Source organism: Chiloscyllium plagiosum, unplaced genomic scaffold, assembly GCF_037043375.1.
Source record: "Chiloscyllium plagiosum isolate Xiang-an unplaced genomic scaffold, Cpla_swu_hap1 HiC_scaffold_14, whole genome shotgun sequence".
NCBI classification, from domain to species: domain Eukaryota; kingdom Metazoa; phylum Chordata; class Chondrichthyes; order Orectolobiformes; family Hemiscylliidae; genus Chiloscyllium; species Chiloscyllium plagiosum.
Window position 1 is genome coordinate 56,064,226 of NW_028270152.1, and position 24,520 is coordinate 56,088,745.

Sequence of the window (24,520 nt, forward strand, 5' to 3'; positions counted from 1 at the left end):
ATTCTCCAGCAAAATCTTGAAACCCACAGAACAGATTATTGAAAGGGATCCTACAGTACAAAAAAGCATTCACTATTTAGTAAAGGTCATTGGATAAAACTAATCGACTCCAATCTTTATGCTCTGCACAATCTTCCTCTCACATTCAGTCCTAAATTCGGAAGAAAACTTTTGTCAAACCAAAGAATTATGTTCAAATCTTGTGCCATTTTTGTAAAAATAGGGATTTCGGGGAGGCCAGAGTTCAACCATGCTTTCTCTGTGGCAATGGCTCAGTTAGTAAGAGTTGCCTTGCCCACCAATCACCAATTTTCTCCTGTCATCTAAATTGTTGTGATCATTTGAAATTTGATGTTCTTGCCAGATGAGTGCAAGATGAAAAGTTTTGGCAACAATGTTGCTCTTTTCAACAATATTAATTCATCTGGTCGTCATGATTTGAAATCCAGAGTGTGAAAATTAACTTAGTGCAAGATATATTTTCCTGCAAAACAAGGAACAAAATTTCAACTTGCAGATTCATGGCCAGCATATAAAATGTGTGCTTTTTTAAAAAACCTGCAAGCTAACAAACCCTATGAGTTTGCACATGAAAAATAAATTAATGGTCACGTTTCCATAAAACTAAACTTCACTTTTCAATCTTTTGAGTCAATTAATATTTACAGAAACAAAGTTTGAATTGATGCCTATGTGGCACTGGTGTGGCTGAATCTTTGAGTGTTCATTAAGTGAAGTGCAACCAACTTGTACTGAGACTTCACCTCGTGCTGTCCATCGTGTTAATTTCTAGTGGTTTGCAAAAGGACACAAATAGAATTGCCCATTTCTCACACAGAGCTTTCACATCTGGGAACTTCTCAGGCAGCCCTGGGAATTACTGCCAACATTTTCCTAGATGGGAGCAATGTACCTTTGCTGACTGAATGTTGACATGATGCTGGAGTACCTTAATGTGATTGAACATCCTACAGCAAAAGATCACTGAATCCCAAAGGGGGAGTGCAAGTGGATCCTACTGCGAGTTCCACTGAGCCTTCAATTTCATTCCATCCTAAGTCAAAGTCACGTCAACTATCACTGTGCTAAATTGGATTGATCTCAAACAGGTCTAGCAACTAATGACTGGTCATCCATGAGGCACTGTTGGCTATCAACCTTATCTTTTGTGCTAATGTTTTGGGCTATTCCATTACTGAGGATGAGGATATTTGTGGAGCCATGATTGTATTCCAACACAATCTGTAACATCATGGCCCGGTATAACCCCCACTCAACCATTATCATCAAGCCGGGATATCAACCCTGGTTCAATGGAGAGTGCAGGAGGGCATGCCAGGAACAATACCAAGCGCATCTAAAATCAAGGTGTCAACCTGGTGAAGTTAACGCACAGGACTACTCGTGTACCAAATAATATAAGCAGCGTGTGATAGACAGATTTAAGCAATCCCACAACCAATAGATTAGATCCAAGCTCTGCAGTCCTGCCATATCCAGTCATAAACAGTGGTGGACAATTAAACAACTCACTGGAAGAGGCTCCACAAATATCCTCATCCTCAATAATGGAATAGCCCAAAACATTAGCACGAAAGATAAGGCTGAAGTATTCTCAGCAATCTTCAGCCAGAAGTGCCAAATGGATGATCCACCTTGGAATCTGACAGTGGTCCCCAGCATCTCAGAGACCAGTCTGCAGAAAATTTGATTCACTCCACCTGATTTCAAGAAATGTTTGGAGGCACTGGAAACTGTAAGGGTTTTGGATCCTGATAATGTTCCAACAAATAACTGAAGACTTGTACTCCAGAACTTGTCACTACTCTCGTCAAAGTTTTTCAGTAGTTACAACACTGGCATCTATCAAACAATGTGGAAAATTGGCATGTCCTGCATACAAAAAGCAAAACAAATTCAATGTAGCTAGTTCACCCCATCAGTCTACTCTTGATCATCACTAAAGTGATGAAAGTTCTCATTAATAGTGTTTTCAAGCAGTACCTGCTCAGCAATAACCTGCTCACTGATGCCCAGTTTGAATTCCAGTCGAGCCACTCAGCTGTTGACCTCATATAGCCTTGATTCAAACATGGACAAAAGAGCTGGATTCCAGAGGTGAGGTGAGAGTGACAGCCCTTGACATCAAGGTTGCATTTGACTCTGCTAACAAAACTGGAATCAATGGGTATCGGGGGCAAACTCTCTGCTGGTTGGAGTCATACCTGGCACATCGGATGATGGTCGTGGTTGTTAGAGGTTAGTCATCTCAGCTCCACGACTTCTTTGCAGGAGTTTCTGAGTAGACTGCCTTAGGCCCAGTCATCTTTAGCGGCTCCATCAATGATCTTCCCTCTATCATAAGGACAGAAATGGGGATTTCTGCCAACGATTGCACATTGTTCAGCAATATTTGCAATTCCTCAGATGCTGAAGCAGTCCTTGTTCAAATGCAACAAAATTTGGACGATATCCAGACTTGGGCTGATAAGTGGCAAGTAACATTCATGTCGCATAAATCCCAGACAATGACCATCTCCAGTAAGAGACAATCTAACCACTGCCCTTTGACTTTCAATCGCATTACCATCAACAAGCATCTGCTATCAATGTCTTGGGGTTTACCAATGACCAGAACCTCAACAGGACTTGGAATATAAATACAATGGCAACAAGACCAGGTCAGGGGCGAGGAATACTGTGTTGAGTAACTCACTTCCTGTCTGCCCAAAGCATGTCCACCTTATTCAAGGTATAAGTCAGGAGTGTGATAGAATACTCTCCACTTGCCTGTGAGTGCAGCCTCAAGAACACTCAAGATGCTTTGACACCATCTAAGACAAAGCAGCCTGTCTGATTGGCACCACATCCACAAACATTCACTCCCTCAACCAGTGACACTCAGTCACAGCAGTATGTACAATCTGCAAAATGTCCTTCAGAAATTCACCAAAGATCCTTGGACAGCATCTTCCAAACCCATGACCCTTTCTATCTAAAAGAAGAAGACCAGCAGATACATGGGAACAGCACCACCTGCAAGTTCCCCTCGAAGCCATTCAACATCCTGACTTGTAAATGTTTTACTGCTTCTTCTCTGTCACTGATGCAAAATCTTGGAATTCCTCCATAAGGGCAGCTTATGATCTGCAGTGATTCACCACTACCTCTTCAAGGGCAACTGGGTACGGTCACTAAATGCTGGCCTAGCTAGCAACATCCACGCCCGACGAATGAATAAAAAACTCCTTTGATTTTCCTGGTTGATAATATCAAAGCACCTCTTCCCTTTGAACATGTCTACCCTGTCTTTCAGGCCATAACAAGTTTGGTGTGCTGTGTCACTCATCAACTGTTAAAGTGGCCATATCAGAGCTTTGAGTTTCTTTGTTTCTTAAATCCTCCATTCTTCTTTCTTTTTCTCAGTTAAATTTCCATCTTTAATCTCTTCCTTCTGGTCTCTGAATATTGCACCTGCTAACTCTCCCCTTTTTTATTAAAATGACCACATGTTTAAGTAGAGTTTGTTGCACATTTTTCAAAACAGCTGCTTTTCTTTTGGGGCAAAATCCTGAGTATCTGGAAGAAATTAGTTTTTTTTATGTTTGTCTCCACATATGACTTGTTTTGTAAAACATTTTATAATAAATGAACAAACACCACTAACCCACTGTGGTTTCTGGATTTCTCACTATTACTGTGCAAATCTGTGCTTCTCTCTTTTTCTTTCATGCACATTCCATAATTTATTAATCTAACACACAGATGACTGTAAAAGGATAGGCATGTCCTGAGAGGGTAAGTTTCAATCCAGGATTAATGTGAAAGCAAAGATTGATTTGGAAGGTAATGCTACAACTCCATTGTGTCCAAATGGGATCTTCCTTCCAACACTGCCACAAGCCATTTTCAATCAATGCAAATGAAAAGCAGATCCAACTCAGTTGTGAGGAGATTTATAGAGAGTTGTGTGTATAAAATCACTGATAACACAATTAATCTCTCCAAATAAGCCAACACTGGAAAGTGTCAATTCCAATGGTAAGATATAGTTTAGTGTTGATCACTGGGATTGTGGAGATGTTGAATATAGAGGTAGTGGGCGGCTGCAGTCAAACATCAAGGATTGGGAACTGTAATAACTTTGATAAAGAGATAGAGAGTAATATCCAGGTATGCTGATGCTACAAAGCTAGGTAGAAAGATAAACTCTGGGTAGGACATGGAGAGTTATAAGACAGGTTAAATAGGTGGGCAGCAAAATGGCAGAAATGATAGAGTGGGGAAGTGTGAAGCTGTTCACTTTGGTCATGAGAATAGAAAAGCAGAATATTTTTAAAGGGTGTGAAACTTGGAAATGCTGATGTTCAGAGAGACTTTGGTGTGATCATACAAGGAATGCAAAAAGATAGCATGTAGATACAGCAAGCATTGAGAGAAGCAAATAGCACATCAGACTTTATTACAGTACACATAGAAACAAATGGCACTACAATTGTAGAGGACTTCTATGAAACCACATTTGGTACAGTCAGTGCAGTTTTAGTCTCCGTATCTAAGGAAGGATAAACTTGCACTGGAGGTGGTGCAATGAATTCTCACTACGTTAGTCATTGTGATGAAGGCATATTCTGTGATGAGAGGCTGAGGGAATTGGGCCAATATTCTCAGAGCCAATTTCATTGAAAGACTCAAGATTCTGAAAAATGCCAAATTTCAAAAATGTTTAAAAATCTTACAGAAGCCTGAGTGACGAGGATTATGGTGAGAAATGTGTGAGAAGTTGGGAAAAGCCTTTCTTGACGTTGGGAGTACCTCATTGTATTTTCAAACAGAGTTCTGGGCATCGAGGCCATATTCTCACTCGGGAGCAGGGAGAGGCCTATTAATGTGAATGTTGTTGCTGTGAGCCTCACGAACTGCAAGTCTCACCTCACTAATATACAACCTTCTATTGTACCAGTCACCATGAGGAAATTTTACAACAGCAAAACCCGATCTGAATGATCAGAGTGGGCACCTCGTGACTGCAGCTCAGTGCTTCCTCCTCATGTTCGACACCCAGCAACAACATCTCAGGGGACTTTCTAGGGCACCTCCCGTCTGGCATTCAACATGCACCAGCCTTTCAGGGCCTGCTTGACACTTGTCCAGAACACTTCTGCACCTTCAAACTACATTTCAGCCAACAACTAGCATTGCAATGCTGCTGCAAGGACATTTTGTATGCAGAGCCAGACAGCCAGCTGATGAATTGGTGCAGGCTGTGTCTCAGGATGGTTTGCTCACTCTGAGTATTGTAGCAGATATTGAGTGAGTGTGGGGAGCAAAGATGGCTGACACTGCAATGAATCAGGTGGCAACATCGGACCAGGCTGGCAGATTCTGAAGGTTGGTGCTGACTGGCAGGGAGTGGTGGAGAGGATGCACTTATCCACCAGAATCTCCAGGTACCTGCCTGGAAAACAGGGTACCAATTTCTTCTTAGCTGCCATATTCAGGGCAAAAGTCATAAACTGTGCAGGGCAACTCCACCCTGAGAGTGCTTGTCAGAGTGCAGAATGGCCTTTTAAAGATTGCTGAATACACCTAAGGCTGGAACTGACCAATTTTTAATCTTGGAGGAAAACCAGGGATATGGTGATTAGGGGAGAAAGCAAAAAGAAGGCCCAAGATCAGTCATGAACATATTCAATGGCAGGGCAGAGCAAAAACAACTGGCTGGACAACTCTCGCCACTCTTCAATCTTTTCTCTGTTGACCTGCCATTATTTTCCTATACAAATAGTAATCCAATTCTCTTTTGACAGCCATAATTAAATCTGCCTTCATCATGTTTGGGAAATGCATTTCAGATTCTAAACAATCACTGTGCAAAGTTTTCCTGTGTTTTGCTGTTGCATGTTTTACCTTGAATCAGTGCTCTTTGTTTCTCAATGCTTTCAGTAATAAGAATATTTCTTTCCTTACCTACTCGGCGCATCACTCCTCGTGATTTTGAATACCTCGATCTACTCTCCTCCCAACCTCCTCTTCTCCAAGGACAATTGCCACTGATTCTCCTCTCCAACAATATCATTTAAATGCCTTATCCTTGGAATGATCCTCATGAATTTTTTCTGCATCCTTTCTCATGCCTTCATATCCTTCCTCAGGTGTGATGCTAGAATTGAATCCAATACTCAGTTGAGGCTGAAGCAACATTTTTATCCAGCCTATCATAATTTCTTTGCTTTTTTATTCAATGACCCTATGCCAGGTCTAAGTTGGTACAGATCACCCTATGTTGTTCCTTCACAAAAAATCTGTATCAAGGACATGTCAGTTAGCAAGAAGAAATCTCTCTGGAGTGAGAACCAGATGGATTTTATTGTCTGCAGATCCTTGATTGGGGTTGTTAACAGAGGCCAATCAGGGAGCCCTGGCTGATTGATATAGACAGGGGATAGCACTACCGCACTTAGGTGGTAGTGTGGGGGTTAAATTAAAAAAAACAAAAAAACAGGTAATTATAAAAAATAATAAAAAAAGAGCTCTTAAAAAAAATAAACAGGAGTATCCCCCGTCCAAGTCTGTTTTAATTTAGATTAGATTAGATTAGATTAGATTACAGTGTGGAAACAGGCCCTTCGGCCCAACAAGTCCACACCGACCCGCCGAAGCGAAACCCACCCCATACCCCTACATTTACCCCTTACCTAACACTACGGGCAATTTAGTATGGCCAATTCACCTGACCCTGCACATCTTTGGACTGTGGGAGGAAACCGGAGCACCCGGAGGAAACCCATTCAGACACGGGGAGAACGTGCAAACTCCACACAGTCAGTCACCTGAGGCGGGAACTGAACCCGGGTCTCTGGCGCTGTGAAGCAGCAGTGCTAACCACTGTGCCACCGGGCCGCCCACATGCCACCGTGCCGCCCACCCTGCCCTCCCCTTCACTGTTTGATCACACAGCATTGCCTTTTGATGTGAAGGGCACTGCTTGTCACTGGCCACTTGGGTGTTTCTTTTCTTCCTGGTGGTGGAAATAAAAATATAGACGGGGATTCAGAGATTCTGCTGACTTCAGGGACAGGCTCTCAGCTGGCTGGTTACAGCCAGTGTACTGTGCACATGCAAATAAAGGGTGACTTGGTGACAGGATACCAGCCTCTGTGCAGTTATTTCACTCTCAATGATTATTTAGTGTGAATGATGATAACAAAATTGGTGCGAAATAATGGTTTTACTTGCTGCTCATGATTGGGCCAGAGCACTCAAAATTTGAATTCTGGTCACTTCACATTTCTGAGGAAACAAGTCTTTCCACGCTGTGTTCCAGCTGAATTCTTTCCTTAGTTTTTCCAAGTGACTTTGTGAAGTTATTGGTTCAGATCTAACGCATAGTTAAACACCATGTGGAAAGATGTAAAACAATTTTTGTTTCATTCTTGGGAGAAACAATATTCTGGTGCTAGCTTGATGGAAGTTTAAGATCAATGAAGTTTTAGTTCACACACCACATGTAGAGTCAATAATTATCTTTGAAGTGAAATTGTGATGCTGTCATAAACCACAAGAACATGCAAAGCTTTAGTTTCATCTGTTAGAAGTTCTAATATACTCAGGTCATAATCACTGGAATAGACCGGTTATGCCAAATGGACTGTTTCTTTATTGCAATTTATCTAATACAGGAAATTGTTATTTCTTTGTGAACCATTCACAGTCGATGTACTGAACTTTATCCTGTTAGGTACAGCAGAGAGACTGATCGGAAGTCAGGAACACATTTGATTTAATTGTGCAATTTGAGAATGGCTGCTTAACTTTAGCTACTGCACCAGCATCTGACTTCAGAATTTGCAAACCAAGACAGAAAAAGAGGACAGATATCTCACCAAATCTGTTCAAGGATGTATTTCTAATTAAAGGGACCAAGACGAAGTTAGAATAGCTAAACTCTATACTGATTTCAGGCACAGTTGCTGGTTTTACTGCTACTGGTGGCTCACTTAGAGTCATAGAGTCATAGAGATGTTCAGCATGGAAACAGACCCTTTGATCCAACTTGTCCATGCTGACCAGATATCCTATCCTAATCTAATTCCACTTGCCAGCACCCAGACCATATCCCTCCAAATCCTTCCTATTCATATACCCATCCAGATGCCTTTTAAATCTTGCTATTGTACCAGCCTTCACCACTTCCTCTGGCAGCTCATTCCATACACGCGCCAACCTCTGTGTGAAAACAATGCTCTTCGGTCTCTTTTATATCTTTCCCCTCTCACCCTAAATCTGTGCCCTCTAGTTCTGGACTCTCCCACCTCAGGGTAAAGGCCTTGTCTATTTACCCTATCCGTACCCTTCATGATTTTATAAACCTTTATAAGGTCACCCCTCAACATCTGACGCTCCAGGGAAAACAGTCCCAGCCTATTCTTAGAGCTCAAATCCTCCAACCCTGGCAACATCCTTGTAAATCTTTTCTGAACCCTTTCAAGTTTCACAACATCTTTCCGACAGGAAGGAAACCAGAATTGCACTTCTTGTTCTTCATGAAAGATCCATGGATTACCTGCAAAAGTTGGTCACATTTCTTGGCAAAGGCTGTCAGCAGTGAAGTGCAGACCAAGCTGTGTGAAGTGCAAGCCAGGTGAAACAATTACCAAGAAATTGTAAGCCAAGTACTGAAACACACTTTCAGAGAGAGTGACATGATCAGCACATGTAACCATGGCCGCAACTTCAGTTTTACTATTCAAAGACTCCCCAGTCTGTAGGTTTCAGTGAAAAGCCTTCCCTACCTTCTGTTCATTCTGGTTCATACTGATGACTTCCACAAAGCTTGGGAAGCACAAGAACTGGTTATTAAAAGCAGAACTATGACTGTTCTGCTTGTAACAAAGGGGTGGTGAATGGCTGCTGATCATTGTCACAGTTGCCTGACCAGCTGTAGGTGAGATAGTTTGGATTTCTGATCATTTGCTACTTTTGTGATTTTAAACATTGTGCCCACACCCACACATACTTCCCATTTACAGCTAAAATTCTTCCTTATGTTGATGTATTTTCAACATTGAAGATACTCGTAGTATCAGCTATAATAAACAAAGAATGCTATTATAGAAACAGAAAATTCTAAATAAAGTGTCATATTGGACACAAAACTCTGTTTCTCACTCCACCGATGCTGCCAAAGCTGATGAGTTTCTCCAGCACTGTCTTCATTTCAGATTTCCAGAATCTGCAGGATTTTGCTTTTGTGACCAGGAATTCTGTGTTTTCAGAAGTCAGAATGACTCAGCGTGTGGTTTAAGACATTGTGTCACAGAGCACTGCATACAAATAACATACTTGGGAATGAATTAGACAACATTTTCTCCCATATTATCACACAACTGAGCTGATTTATAATCAAGTTTGCACGCAGGCTCTGGATGGAGTGTCAGTGTCCCAATATCTATAGATGCTCATTACAAAACACTGAAGGTGATGGGGAATTGATGGTGGAGCTGGAAACTGCTTGGCTCCAAATAACTGTCTAATTAGATCCTCAAGGAGCTTGTTAACTGGTTGGGAAAGGCCAGGAGCCAAAGTTCCGAGTGAAACCAAACTGTGCCATGTTAATATACAGGTGTCAAGTGCAAAATGGGAAACCATAAGTCATGTTGCTGCTATAAGTATTTGGAAAAACAAGGATTTTGTTTTACTCAGCAGGCCTAGTACTTTTACCAGTGTCCGTTTGGCTACTCATCTGCATTGTGAAGCACTGGTCTCCTTGAAACCGCAAGGCAACAAAGCCAGCATCATGGGTTGCAACTTTCCTTTGTCGGCTTTGTTCTGGAACCAATTCCAGGGGCAATGAGCTCACCCCGGCCCAATTTTAGGATTTAAAAATAATATCATTGTTTGTAACACAAAACCAACATGGAGCCAGGGCACAAAAATGACTTGGGCATTGCATTTCAGATCCCAAAATAAAAATTAAGCATATTGAGTGCCAAATGGAATCAAATATACTATGTTGCCACTCACAATAATGAAGTAGGTATAATGTGGTCACCCTGGTCTTATTTTTGTATTTGCGGTGAGTTGCTTGGCACAGTCCAATGCAACTCATCAAGGTAACACTGGCCAATATTATGTCATAAAAGCTGATAGCTGGGTACATGTGTGGTGGAGGGAAAAAAGGGAGGAAAGGTTGTAATACCAAAAGTCCTCAAGCTCCAAGAGAGATAACTCAAACTTATCTTTATTGGGTCTTGATGGCTTCATTACCATAGAATTGGATCACATACTCAAACTGGCTCCAGTCCAGTACTGTATCTTGGTCACTGGACCTCAAATGGCATATCAACAGAGCCTGATAGGAATAGGCAATTTAAGAGTGTAGCTTCTTTCAAAATGATGTTGTCAGACAAAATATTGAGGCCTTCACATCTCAACTGTAACTCGGGTTGGAGGGTGCAAGTAAGCCCCAATGCAACTTTAAATTCCTCTTTACTGCACCGCCTTGTCAATTTTTTTATTAATTGTAACAAACTTGCCGCATATACTATTCAGTGATGATGACATCGACAAAATGGAAACTAAACCTTTATCCTTAAAATGTTTGACACTGTGCGGAGTAGTGGTGTAAAAGTCAGGGGAGATGCCTGAAAGCAGTAGCTTAGACCGGATTGTTTTGTGAAGGAGTTCTGCTGCCTAAAATGCCACATTTCGACCTTGCCAAAGGTATTGCTGGCTGGAAAGTGACAGAAGCAGTCATGCTGTCGCCATCCTTTCGCAGTTTAAATACAGGCCTATTTTGGAGCATCATTAATGTCTACATTTACTGTGATAATACATAATCTTGTAAAGACTACAGTTGAAACTCCATTAATTTTGCCACTAAACTTAAATTTATCAGTAACATCTTCAAAACTGAAAAAGGCATGTCGGCTACAATTTTTGGATTTCGCAAAACGTCAATAACATAATACCAGCAATTTGAAAAAATAGTCGGGAGACTAACCAGTGTTTTTTAAATTATGTTTGGTTGGAAGGAGTGATCATTAGCTTTTTTATTGCTTATACCATTTGCTAGTAGTGTTATCGTATTTTCTGATATCAATGCTAGATATGTTGCTGCATCATCTGCATTTGATGTCTGCTTCTAGCTACTAATTTTTTTCTGACACTGAAGTGTTGAATAATTTTAATTTTCTGTGTCTCAACTATTTAATAATAATTTATAATATATTACCACAGATTATCTTCTAATATTATGATTTTATGCTAAACCCTCAGCAATTTCTTTCCCTTAACTTACACAACCAATGTAACAAATGAAAAAGAAAGGAAGGAATTTTGTTTTTTGCTACCTTTGTTTTTGTTATGCAACCTTTATAAAATGTTTATCAAGTTCTTATGGTGTAATCTTTGCAGAAATAAATCTATAATTTCTTTTCATTATTCAAACACTGTGGAACTGGTTAAAATATTGCTCCCGGAGGCTGAGATGGGGACTGCAGCAGGGGATAGGGCTAGTGGTGGCTATTTCACCAAGAACTGGAATTCCAAATCAGACCTAAAGAGCAGCAACAAAAACAGAAATTGCCAGAGGAATACCACAACTCATCAAGTTCTGATGAACAGTCACAGGACTCAAAATGTTAACTCTGTCTTTTTTACCCCGCAGATGCTGCCAGACCTGCTGAATTTCTCCTGAAATTTCAGTCTTTGTTTCAGATTTCCAGCATCTGCAACAAAGCTTTATCAAAAAGAGCAACAGTTGGCACCACAACAAAATCTAGTTGAGGTGAGAGGTTGGGGAGATTCAAACCTTAATAAAGGGAAACACGAATCATTTGGCATGTGTACTAATGAAGCTATTATTTCTTGCCAACATAAATTACAGAAGAATTGTACAATTAAGGTAATATCCAAACATCAATTTTAACTGCTATAAATACTTTGTCAATATACTTGACCTTCCATAAAGTAAATATTTGTATAACGCGTTACCACAATGTAATAAATACACAATTCCATTGTGATATCAATAAGAACTCTTTGTCATGCATGCCTGAATAAGTATTAGTTATGTATATTCATAATTATCCTTACTATACAGTAACAAGTGATGTTGCTTCTTTTGTGAGCTGTTCAAACAGAAAATCTGTTTCTACTCTGGATTGATGTTTTTTGCAACATCAAGTTGTTTCGGGGGGCTTCTACTTAAAGCCACTTTGATGCCATCACATTGAACAACAGTACACTTTAATGAAATGATAATAGTTACCACGTTGCTAGTAATAATTATCTGATGGTCCTCAGAAAATATAGTTCAGCTGACCACTAATAAGCTTGTTTTTGAAAACCAGAAAGTTTGATTTATTCCTATCTATCTGCTGCATAGCATGCATCATATCAATGAGTACAATGAGTACATTTCTGCAAATGGTTACATTTTGTATTTTTTCTGACGAAGCAATTCTTTCAGTTTAACATTTTCTCCCTTTCGTAATCTCATCCACTCAATTTGTTTGATCCTAAGCTTTTCCTACTTGTAGTGCACTTTCTTGGCAATACTATAATAAGCAAATAAAATTGCGCCCAAGCACTGAAAATTCACATTTTAAGACTGGCCATATCTTAGGTTAGCACTTAGAGAAACCAGTCTTAGAAAAGGGAAGTTGGTCTGGTTTCTTTGAGTTCGCAGCAATATCGGGCAGGTTTTTCTCACCTGGTAACATGACCCAATTTGAACAGTATGCTCCAATTCCACCTGAATCAGAAATAGACGAACAAAGCCTTTTATGGAACAATGATCATACAGGATTGGGAAAAGGAGAAGACTGTGCACTTTTTTAAATAAAACAGCTGCCATATTCAGATACTTTTTAAAAGATCTAAATTTTAATGAACAATGCAGACATTATCCTGCAACTATACAAAACCCTGGTTAGACCCCACATGGAGTACTGAGAGTAGAACTGGGCACCATACCTTACAAAGGATATATTAAACTTGCAGAGATACTATGCAGGTTTACAAGCATAATATCTGGACTTCAGGGTTAAGTCATAAGATTATACAATTTAGGCCTTGAATTTAGCAGGTTAAGTGGTGATCTGATCAAGGTCTTCAAGATCTTAATAGGAAAAGACAGGATAGATAAAGAGAAATTATTGTTTTGGTTGAGGATTCTAGAAGTAGGTGGAATAATCTGAGAGTTAGGATCAGACTATTGAGGAGAGACGTTAGGAAACACTTCTAATGTGATAGATGTCTGGAACTCTCTTCTATAAATGGCAGTTTATGTCAGATCAGTTGTTAATTTTAAGTTTGAGAAAGATAATATTTTTCTGAAGCAAATGCAGTATTTGGAGTTTGGCCTCCTGTCAGCCATGATCTCACTGAATGTCAGAACAGGCTCAAGGGGCTGAATGGCCTATTCCAGTTCCTATGCAGGTGAGTGAATCTGTGGGCAAAGGGGTGAATGGAGGAGTCAGTAGGTGAGTGGGTCAGTTAATGGATGAAATGGTGTCACAGGATGGTGGTAGCATGTGATATTTTTTGCTGGATGATAGAAGGGTCATCAGATATAGTCAGGATGGGGAATAGAGCAGTTGGCGGTTGAGGTGGGGAATTCAAATAGTTAGTTTGTTGGCTGAGGGCTTCACCAGATCTGCTCAAGGGGTTGAATTTGAGGGTGTAGTCAGTTGTCGTTCTCAGTTACACTGACTAATGGAGAAGTTAAACTAGGTAACAAAGTGTGCAACATTTTCAAGGTAACCATATAGGCAACTTGCCCTTGAGCTCAGTGTCAGAAACTTAAACAGAGGGCACGGCAACACATTGAAACTTTAAACGACCCACAAAATTTCTGTTTATGTGCATGCATCAGGATTTCCACATAGCTGGAATTTTTATCTTCTAACTATTGTCCTTTTAGCTGTTGATACACTTGTACAAGTACTGAGACGTTCAGAAATGGTTTGGTCACTGACATGAATGTTGGCAATTATTAGCTCTCATCATTCAGGTACCACAATGAATACAGTGCCAGAGGTAAGCCACTGGATTGAGGCATTTCAGCTGCAAGACAGCTGGAAAATGCAAAACATAAATAAATAATAGCAAATAATTAAATAAACAAGCAAAGGGATCTTTACGCCTATGGAGTTCCACCATGGGATGTTTTAGTTCCATTTTGAGCAGACATTCAAATCAATAGCAAATCCATTTGGTCATTTATCTCAATGTCATTTATGGGAACCTGCTATGCGCAAATTGGCTACTATGTTTCCTCACAACAAACACAACAGGGTTAACTTTAATATGAGATGAAGCTCTTGTGCTGACTCTATTCGGCGAAGTGTCATTTTTATGGGTTTCGCAGAGGGTGAGGCCCAGCAAGTTTCCTACCACTCTAATCTTAAATTGGCTTCATTAACTGCTTACTGCATCACTGTGGTTCCCCTCTTGTCTGATGCTAGCTGAATTCTCCCACTCACCACAGCTGTAAGTTTTCAACACTGCCGATATGTCCCAGAATATACCAACATCTCTGGTGCAGCCACCATCTTGGAATGCAAGCAGTACAACTGGTCAAGCATTGGCAGTCCAGGGATATCCTTTACCATCAACACAGTTATACAGCAGTCTTCACAACATCTCTCATGAGACAGATGTGGCAGGAGTGACACTTCCTTCCATGTACACGTGCACATTGCCACCCCAATCATAGTTGAATAACCAGGTCATACAGCTTACCTGCCCATAGCTACATTATGTCTTATATCCTTCTTTAAAACTCATTCTCCAAAGCTCAGTGTAACGCAACATCTTATTTTCCAGGTATCATCCTTGTCAGGCATCAAACACAGCAGGACTGTGGGGGTTCTTAAGGATATGGGCATAATACCAGCTCTAAGTCTAGGAGATGCACACGTCCAGGATGTAGAGCAAACAATTACAGATCATATTGACGCTCAAACATCCATGTCTCTTTCTAATTCATGCTCCCTGAACAGCCCATCTCTTCTGAACTCCCACAGGTTCCCATGCACCACCTTGAACTATGACTCCTACTCCTTATCTTAGATCTCCCCTATCTGCCCTCCTTGAGCCCTGTCACTACAGTTTGGTTATGGCCACCATTTAGTCATATCTCCCTGACTGGTAATTTTCTAATCCTCCTTTTTGATGTGCAGGATTGCCTGTGGTCCAGTTCCTGGACTGTAGTGCCATGTACCCACTGACGTGGACTGGCCAAAACAGACTTCAGAGCATGCCCAGGCCCCTGGACTGATCAAGGATACTGCCACTGACTGACTGCACTAGGACCCATCAGATTGACTGCAGCCTCACCATGAACAGATTTGAGGACAAATCCCTTTTGATTTAGAGACATGGCCATTTTATTGATTCAGATGAAGTGTATGACGTTGGCTGCTGGCATAAGACTAACATAGCTTTCTGCCATTTGCAACATGTCCACTGCATAGACTGGTGACTACTGACCAATTGCTGTCTGGTTATGTGCCTAAACTAAACTGCAAGGTATCTTATGGTCTGATGGTCTCATAAGACATAAGTATTATGAGCCTTTAAACTGTGGCTGAACAGACAAAACACATAAGGCAAGAAAGCTATGTCGGCTAGGACTAAGTGAATGAGCATGAAGAAAGCCAGCAGACAGCCATGGGATTCATCCCTGTCTAATCTGTGAGCTGGGAGCCAAGTCTCTGCATACTGCATTCCAGAGATAGTTGTTGGAGCACTCCAAATTACAGTGTGGCAGCGCAGAAACATACTGTACTACAATGGTGCAGAGACTCGCACATGCTGGATGCCACCATTCATGGGCATGGATGGCATGCCCTGAGACTTTGGTATCAGGTGTCAAAGATGGAGGTCTGGAGGGCCAAGCAGTGAGTTGGAATAATCCAGTACCCCCCTCTGATTTTCCTGATGGGACTCTCAATGTCGAGTTTCTATCCATTGCGTGGTTGAATAGAAGAGTGCATACTAGTAAGGCAAGATTAAGTAATAATGAGGGTGACACTTATTAATAGCTTCTCAGTCTTCATTAGCAAGAATCTTGTATCAACGTTTGGAATTTAGTTGGAAAATATGACTTGTTGCTCCCAACGTGAAGAATGGCCTCACTTGACTGCTCACATATTTTTCCAAATTACTCGTCATAATCCATGTCATTCAGGGATTGGGAAGAATCCACCCCTTGTGATCTCTGAGCTGAAACAGGCATGCAATAAGGGCAGAGGAGCTGGCAGGAGAAGCTTAGGTGAGCTTTGATCAGCTTATCGTAAACAGAAAGGGAGGGTTATAGAAGAATATGATGCAAATCCAGCAAAGGGACGTTATGACTTTTGAGGAAGGAGGGGAAGGAGTCATCCAGCAGAGTACGTGCTTTCCTTGTGACTTCACCAAGGTAAGAAGGTCACTTCTGAGTTGTGATGAATTATGGGCCTGTCTTGACTTTCTGGGAAAATGTTTCCCTGCTCAGGCTGCAGTCAATGTGGAATTAGGGTGCTCTTGAATGAACAGTTCCCAAATATTTATGACTTTATCAGGCTTTGCTTTGCAGGTTGACATCAGCAATTATCAGGTTCTGAATGGGTAAGTAACCAGCCTGCTGATTTGTGCTGGGTGAGTAGAGCTGAATTTGAACCTTTTAAAGTGTTTCAATGGCTGAAAAGGACTTTGAGACATCACAAGGTTATAAAGGCATATGTCAAAGATCTTTTTTAACTTCAGAAAATCATTCCATATCTACTGAGAAACAAATCTTCACCTTGAATTTCTGCAAACACTTTTCATTATCCCTTGCACATCACGGTTATATGTCATGGTGCTTTTAAAATGTGATGCTTGGAGAAGCTCCAGGCAAAAGTGCTGAAATATGTTTTTGTAGATGATGGTATTTGCAAATTCAGACCACCCTGCAGAGCCTTTCAGGAAACGTCTTGACAGCCTTCCATTCACATCACTTACAGTTTATATAACAGGGTGATAGATGCTTCCAACTATTATCTTAAAGGCTTGAATCATGGATCTCTGGTAGGACTTTAGAATTCAGTGTTTAAATAAATTCAAATCTTCACCTCACTTTGCACATTTTACATGACCTTCAATAATCACAAGAACAGAAAAGTTCTTTCTGTACGCTATTTCAATAATGTGTATAGCTGTTAATGATCCATAACAATACCCAAAACATATATTTACATAATTAGTTTACATTAAAATAAGTAACTGCATACAAAATAACTCTAAAATACTTCATGGTTTTAAAACTTCATATCCTTAAATGTCGAGAATTGAAGGAGTTCACACAGGCATTTCAAACAGCTCGTTTGTCAACACGATCGCAACCAAGTCTTGTATTTCCTTTTCAAAATTCTTTATATTGTCTGGTACAATTTCACAGCAGTGCATAGATTTTTGAAATAAGTTTGAAAGCATAAAATACCTCCCCAGAATTTGAGCTTACTTTACATACATGAGATATATTTAAACAGGCTATTTGACTCAACAAACTCACGTTTGTGTTTACACCTCTTCCCAGCTTCCTCATTTTATGAGCACTGCCGTAACTTTGTCTATTTCTCTTCTTCTTAGCTGCATCAATATCATTCACTTCAACTACTCTGTAGTTGCAAATTTCATATTCTCACACTTCCAAGGTGATGATGTTTCTTCTGAATTCTGCAGAATTAATTTGTTGACTGTTGTACACTGATGGCCCTTGGTTTTGCTGTTGCCCATAAGTTTAAAGAAAAGGACATGCACTCTAACAACACTTTTCATGACCACTGGACATTTCAAAACACTTTATAGATGATAAAATAGTTTGGAAGTGTAGTTACTGTTGTGATATAGGGAATGTTGCAGCCAATTTGCAAACAGAAAGCTTCCATGAATAGCACATGGTGATTGTTGAACAATTGACAGGACAGGATGATTTCAGTTATGTAGAATGACTAAGATTCTTTCTTCAGAACAGAGAAGGCTGACAGAACATCCAAATGCAGTGTACAAAATTGTGAGAGGTCTAGATGGAGAGGATAGAAAGGCCCTCTTTCCTTTTGCAGAGGGGTCCATAACCAGGCTGCAGAGGCTTAGGATAAGAAGTGGGAGAGTCAATGGAGATTCAAGGGACAGTTTTCATCTGTACTTAGATGAGGATTTGGAATTCAGAGCCTGAATGGAAGGTTCCTTCAAAGTACTTAAATTTGTATTTGAAATGCCAAAACCAAAAGCTATGGATCTGGAGAGAGTCAATTGGCTGAGGCTAGATGACTACTTGCTAGGTAGAGGGTTAAATGGCCTTCCTCATTGTTCTGTGATTCTATCTTTCATATCCTTGTCAACAGATGGCTAGGACCAAGTCTTAACATCTCGTTTGAAAGCAGATACCTCAAAGAGTGCAATGATTCTCAGGGGCTACATTGAAGTTTCAACTTTGAATGAGTGGACACATTGTTTCTGTGACTACAGTGCTGCAACAGACTCATGAAGAAAGTTAAAGATCATGGAACAAAAGGGATGTGAGCAAAGTGTACACAAAATCAGCAGAGAGAAAGGAAACAGAATAATGGTGATGGGTATTTTTGGTCTGGGAAGGTGGCTTACAGTGGAGTTCCTAAGGGGTGGATTTTGGGACCCTTGCTTTTCCCGACAGATATATGGTCTAGATTTTGATATGCAGGGAACAATTTCAAAGTTTATGGATGACACAAAACTTGGGAGAATTTTAAACTGTGTAGAAGACAGCATAGTCCTTCATTAGGATGTTGACACATTGATGGAGTGGGCAGACATGCAGCAAATGAAGTTCAAAGTAGAGAAGTGTGAAGTGATGGAGTTTGACATAGAGATGGGATAAAGTAGAGGATATTATTCTGAAGTGGGTGAAGGGCAGAATGACCTGGGTTTACATGGATATAAGTCATCAAAGGTGGGAGGTAAAATAGACAGAAGTGTTAATAAAGCACACAGTATTCTAGATTCAATTTACACAGTCTTCATTTGTAAGAACAAGAGGGTTATGATGGCCTTGTCTAAGACACTGGTTAGACCTCAGCAAGAGGACAATATACAGGTCTGCACACCACTGTATAAGAAGGAGAGAGTGCAGAACAGGTTTAGTACAATTGTTTCAGCAATGACACAAGTTATAACAGAAGACTGGAGTAGTTGGGACTGTTTTCATTGGAGAGGAGTAGGCTTAGTGCAAATTTGATAGCAATTTTTAAAATCACTCGGGGTCTGGACAGAGTAGATAGGGAGACATTTCCTATTCATAAATGGATCAAGAACCAGATGGCACAGTTTAATAGTGTTTTGCAAAAGAAGCAAGTGTGATGTGAGAAAAACAACTTTCACACAGCAAGTAGTCAGGTTATGGAATGCATTGCTTGGAAGAGGAGTGGGGATGGGTTCAATTGAGGCATTCAAGTGAGCATTAAATGATTATTTAAATAGAAACAATGTGCAGGATTACAGGGACAAAGCAGAAGACTGGCACAATGTTAAAGTGCTCAGACAGCCAGTGCAGACATGATTAGTTGACTGGCCCCCTTCTGCACCACAACAATTCTATGTGATTCTGAGTTATTTTATCAAAACCTTTTGTAGTCTTTGCAGTTTTACAGAACTTTGTTAGATTACCCTGCAGAATTCCATGTTCAGCAGAAAAAAATATCTTTCCTGACAGGAAAGCTTCTGTAATATTGTATCTGTAATTATTTTGCATGCTCTTCAGTGCCTCAATATATTTTCTTTCAAATTTGGCAACAAATTTGTTCAATATTGGTTGCAAAATGATCATTAGAAAGTAGAATTTTATTATTCCTCAGTTGACATCAACCATGCTTTGCAAAAATATCTTGGTAAACAATGAAGTAATTATTATTGTTTTATAATCAGAAAGGAATAACGGTAATCTAGTTGTGTAACACCCCTGCAATAGGCTTAGGGTTAGGGGAAAGAATAATAAAATGATAGAATTCTTCATTAAGCTGGAGCTTGATGTTTTTGATTCTGAGACAAGAGGTTTACAATCTAACTAAAGGAAACTGTGATTGTATCAGGTATGCACTGGCTATGATACATTGGTGAACATTACTTGAAGAGGTTATGCTGAAGTGTCAATGGTAAACATTTAAGGAGTGCATGGATGAACTGCAACATTTGTTTATTCCTGACCAACAGAAAAGAAATGGAAATTGTCCTTGACTATATCTAACAAGAGAAAATAGAGACAGTATTAGATCCAAGATTAGGGACATACAATAAAAAAAAGTAGACTTGAGGATTAGGAGTGTTTTAGAACTCAGGAAAGGAGGACAAAATAATTGATTAAGAAAGGGAAAACAGAGTACGAAAATAAGCTTGTTGGGGTCCTAACGTTTAGTTGCAAAAGCTTTGATAGGAATGTGAAACCACAAATTCCCCGACAATAAGAAACAGGGGAAGTTCTAATGGAAACAAAAAGATGGCAGGCAATTTAAATGGACACTTTGGATTTGTCTTTGCGAAGGAGAATACAGATAATGTCCCAGGAAAGTACAGGATCAAGTAAAAGGGAGGAACAGAAGGAAATCAGTATTTGTGGGGAATCAGTGTTGGGGAGATTGATAGGAGTAAAGGCTGTAAAATCCTCAGGGCCCAATAATCTACATCCAAAAGCACATAAGGAAACAACTGCAGAAAGACTGAATTTATTGATGGTCATCTTTCAAGATTCCATAGACACTGGAACAGTTCTATGGCTTGGAATGAATGTAAGCTCATTATTTTAAAAATATTTTAAAAAAGGAAAGAGAAAACAGGGAATCATGAACATAGAGACAGAGGAAAGAGGAGCATGAGTAGGTCATTTGGTCCTTCAAGCATGTTCCACCATTCAACCCGATCATAACTGATCATCAGTACCCTGTTCCGACATTCTCCACGTTTCCTATTTATGCCCAGTTGAACGGAATAACTTGTGCAATTCATCCATGCTTGCCATGGCCTATATACTATCATCCCTTTAAATAAATATCCCCAATTTATCATAGACCAGTTAGATGGACATTGGTGGAAGAGAAAATAGCAAAATAGTCAATTATAAAAGATTTAATAGCAGACCATGTGGAAAATAGTGAGAGCAAAAAAACAGGCAGGCAGATGATCATTTGTATGGCAAAGCAGTACTTTGGGAAAGGGAAATATGCAACCAAATCTGGGTGTCCTGTCCACCAGTCACTGAAAGTAAGCATTCAGATGCAGCAGGTGGTGAAGAATTCAAACATTGGCTTTCATAGTGAGAGCATTCAAACACAGGAGTAGGGATATCTCACTGTAACTGAACAGGGCATTGGTAAGATGACAGATAGAGTACTATTTGCAGTTTTGGGTGTCCTTATCTGAGGAAGCTTGTTCTGGCAGTAGAGAGAGCTCAAAGAAGTTTTACCAGACTGACTTCTAGAATTACAGGACTAATGTATGAAAATAGACTGGATTGATTCGGACTATGGTCACTGGAGTTTAGAAGAATGAGGCAGGTCTCATAGAAACCAATGAAGTTGTAGCAGGATTAAACAGGGTAAACACAGAAAGGATGTTCCCAAAAATCAAGGAATCCAGAACCAGGAGTCACATTTTAGTGATAATGGGTAGGTCAGTTAGGACTGAGAAATAGAGAAATTTCTTCATCCAAGGACTTGTTCACCACAGAAAGCGGTTGAGGCCAAAACATTGAATGTTTTTGAGGAGCAGTTGGATAAAGTTCTTAGGGTGAAAAAGATCAAAGGGCTGAATGGTCTATTCCACTTCAATTTTTGAAGTTTCTATGCTATTTTGCAATCACCATATTTGCAGACCATGACGACATGCTCAGTAATAATCATCAATCACTTACGAGCTTCTTCTGTTCTTGATTTGGCAGATGGTAAGCTCGGTTCTCCAATGCCAATGTTGTTACTGGCAACAACTCTGAATTCATAGTCTACCCAGGGACTTAAATCAATCACTGTCGCAGTTACAGCATCGCCATCAATGACCTCAGGAACTGCAAGTACAAACATGAGATATTAACTTCAGCACAAAAATGTGATTTACTTCAAGAGAAAACATAATCTCATAATAATTGGAGCAACCTTTACCACCTACAGCAACAATGCATGAGAACATCATCATGCATAAGTTCCTGTCTGATTTGGAAGTATATTGCTGTTTCCTGAATAGTTATGAGATTAAAATCCTTGATCAGCTTCAGCCGCACTGTGCGCACCATCTTCACCAGATTTTCTGTTGCATTTCAAGAAAACAGTTCACAATTACCTTCTGAAGAGCAAATAGAGATGGACAATGTACGTAAGAATATACAGAAACTGTATGTACATAAGCTGTATGTACAATGTGAATTAAGAACATAGTCCAAGGGCAGTACGGTGGTTTAGTAGTTAGCACTACTGCCTCATAGCGCCAGGGTTGCAGGATCGATTCCACCCTCGGGCCAACAGTCTCTATGGAGTTTGTACATTCTCCCCATTTCTCCAAGTTCTCCAGTTCCCTCCCATAGTCCAAAGATGTGCAGGTCAGGTGGACTGGCCATGCTAAATTGCCCATAGTGTCCAGGGATGTGCATTCCAGATGGATTAGGAATGGGAAATACAGGGTTGCAAGGATAAGGTAGGAGGGTAGGTCCAAGAGGGATACTCTTGGAGGGTTGGTGTGGACTCAATGGGCTGAATGGCCTGGTCCCACACTGTCGGGATGCGATTACTCTCGTCTATGATTCATACGATATTTTAGGAGGGGTTGGCCACATGTCAGCTCAAGTTTGTTCCACCATTCAATACGACCATGGCTGATCAGATTATTCATCATTCCTACTGAGCCTTGATAATTTCTCACCCCGGTTGTTAATAACCTATCTAGCTCTGCATTAAAAATATTCAAGGACTCTGTTTGCACCACGTTTTGAGGTAGAGGATTTCAAAGACTTACAACACACTTTGAGAAAAAAAATCCTTCCCATCTCTGTTCTTGTATCAGTGAACCACTTGTTCTCAGTTTTCCAAATCTACTTTGTTCAGGTTCCTGAGGATCTTATATGTTCCAATTTTTCCTTTTTTAAACTTCAGCAGGATGCAGTCCTAGCCTGTCCAGTCTTTCTTCATGTGAAAACCATCCTATTCCATGTACTAGTCCTGTAAGCTTTCCCATTACTGCACCTTTTTCTTTCACATTCTTCCTTAAAGATTGAGACCAATAATATCGACAGTATTTGAGATGTGGTCTCCTCAGTGCTCTCTCCAACTGAAACATAACTTCCCCACTTTGGTAATAAAACAAAGAAATGCAGATGCTGGAAATCTGAAATAATAATAGAAATTGTTGGAGAAACTCAGCTGGTGTGACAGCATTCAGTGTTCTGAATAAGGGTCACTGGACCTGAAACGTTAACACTGTTTTCTCTCCATAGCTGCTGCCAGACCTGCTGTCCTGTTCCAGCAATTTCTCTTAATGCCCCCAACTTCTTGTTTTAATTTCCCTCACAGTAAGCAATCATATTCTATTAATGACTTATTGTGTACAAATTGTATGCAATTCTTTGATTTGAACGACCAGATCTGTGACACTCGGTGCTCTGCATTTTGTCATCATTTAGATAAACTGTGTCTTTATTATTCTTCTTGTCAAAATGGACCATTCCACATTTTTTCACATTATTCTTCATTTGTCAAATATTTTCCTCCCGATTTAGTTTCATGCAATAAATGCTGGCCTTGCATGTATTGATAATGCAGACATTAATGGCATTTGATAACATTTAGCTGATGTAACACTGACATCAGCAATCACATTGGGTTAAGCCTCTGGGGCAGAAAGATGGAATAATCTGAACTGTAGAAATGTGTATCAATAAAGGAGATTTTTGGAAATCCAAAACATCAAACAACGGTCACTCTTAGGTGAAGAAGAGACGTGGATTCAGCATAGTAAGAGCTGGGACAGGAGAATCTAACAGCAAGTTGTTGGCATTGTTGGACTGAATCCCAAATCCCATATCTTATTGCAGCCAAACTCATGACAGCTGATCAACAAAGATTTGTATCAATGAAAGCAGATCAAATCAAACTTATATTGCATAAGATAATTTTATGAAATTCTTTATGTAATAGTTAAGAACAATATTTTTGAAAATTTGCCCTTCATCCAAGATTATAAATATCTGACTTATTAGACTAATGAATAATATTAGAAACATCATCCTCTTTGAACATCAATACCAGATGTTCATTATTCAAATAAATCTTGTATTAATAAGTACTGTTTACACTTGTACACATTTTCCAGTGCCATCTTTCATGATGTTATATAGCTTTTTTTTGCTGAAGTACAGTATACATTTGATTTGTTTTACATTTAAAAGATTGGCTACAAAGCACAACACTATCACTAAAAATAGTTAACATTCCATGAAAGAACAGTGGACAGCTAAAGGTGATAGATTTGAAACAAA

General features: G+C 39.9%; 1 protein-coding gene across 14 annotated transcripts in view; it reads right to left on the bottom strand.

Moving 5' to 3' along the window:
• Positions 1-24,520, bottom strand: part of LOC122559093 (contactin-4-like) — a 2,514,776-nt gene that overhangs the window by 137,047 nt on the left and 2,353,209 nt on the right. For all 14 annotated transcript variants that reach the window (XM_087994461.1, XM_087994471.1, XM_087994472.1 and 11 more), the window contains one exon: positions 21,911-22,060. In XM_087994461.1, the coding sequence (XP_087850587.1) occupies positions 21,911-22,060 (150 nt within the window). The remainder of the gene's footprint in view (positions 1-21,910; positions 22,061-24,520) is intronic.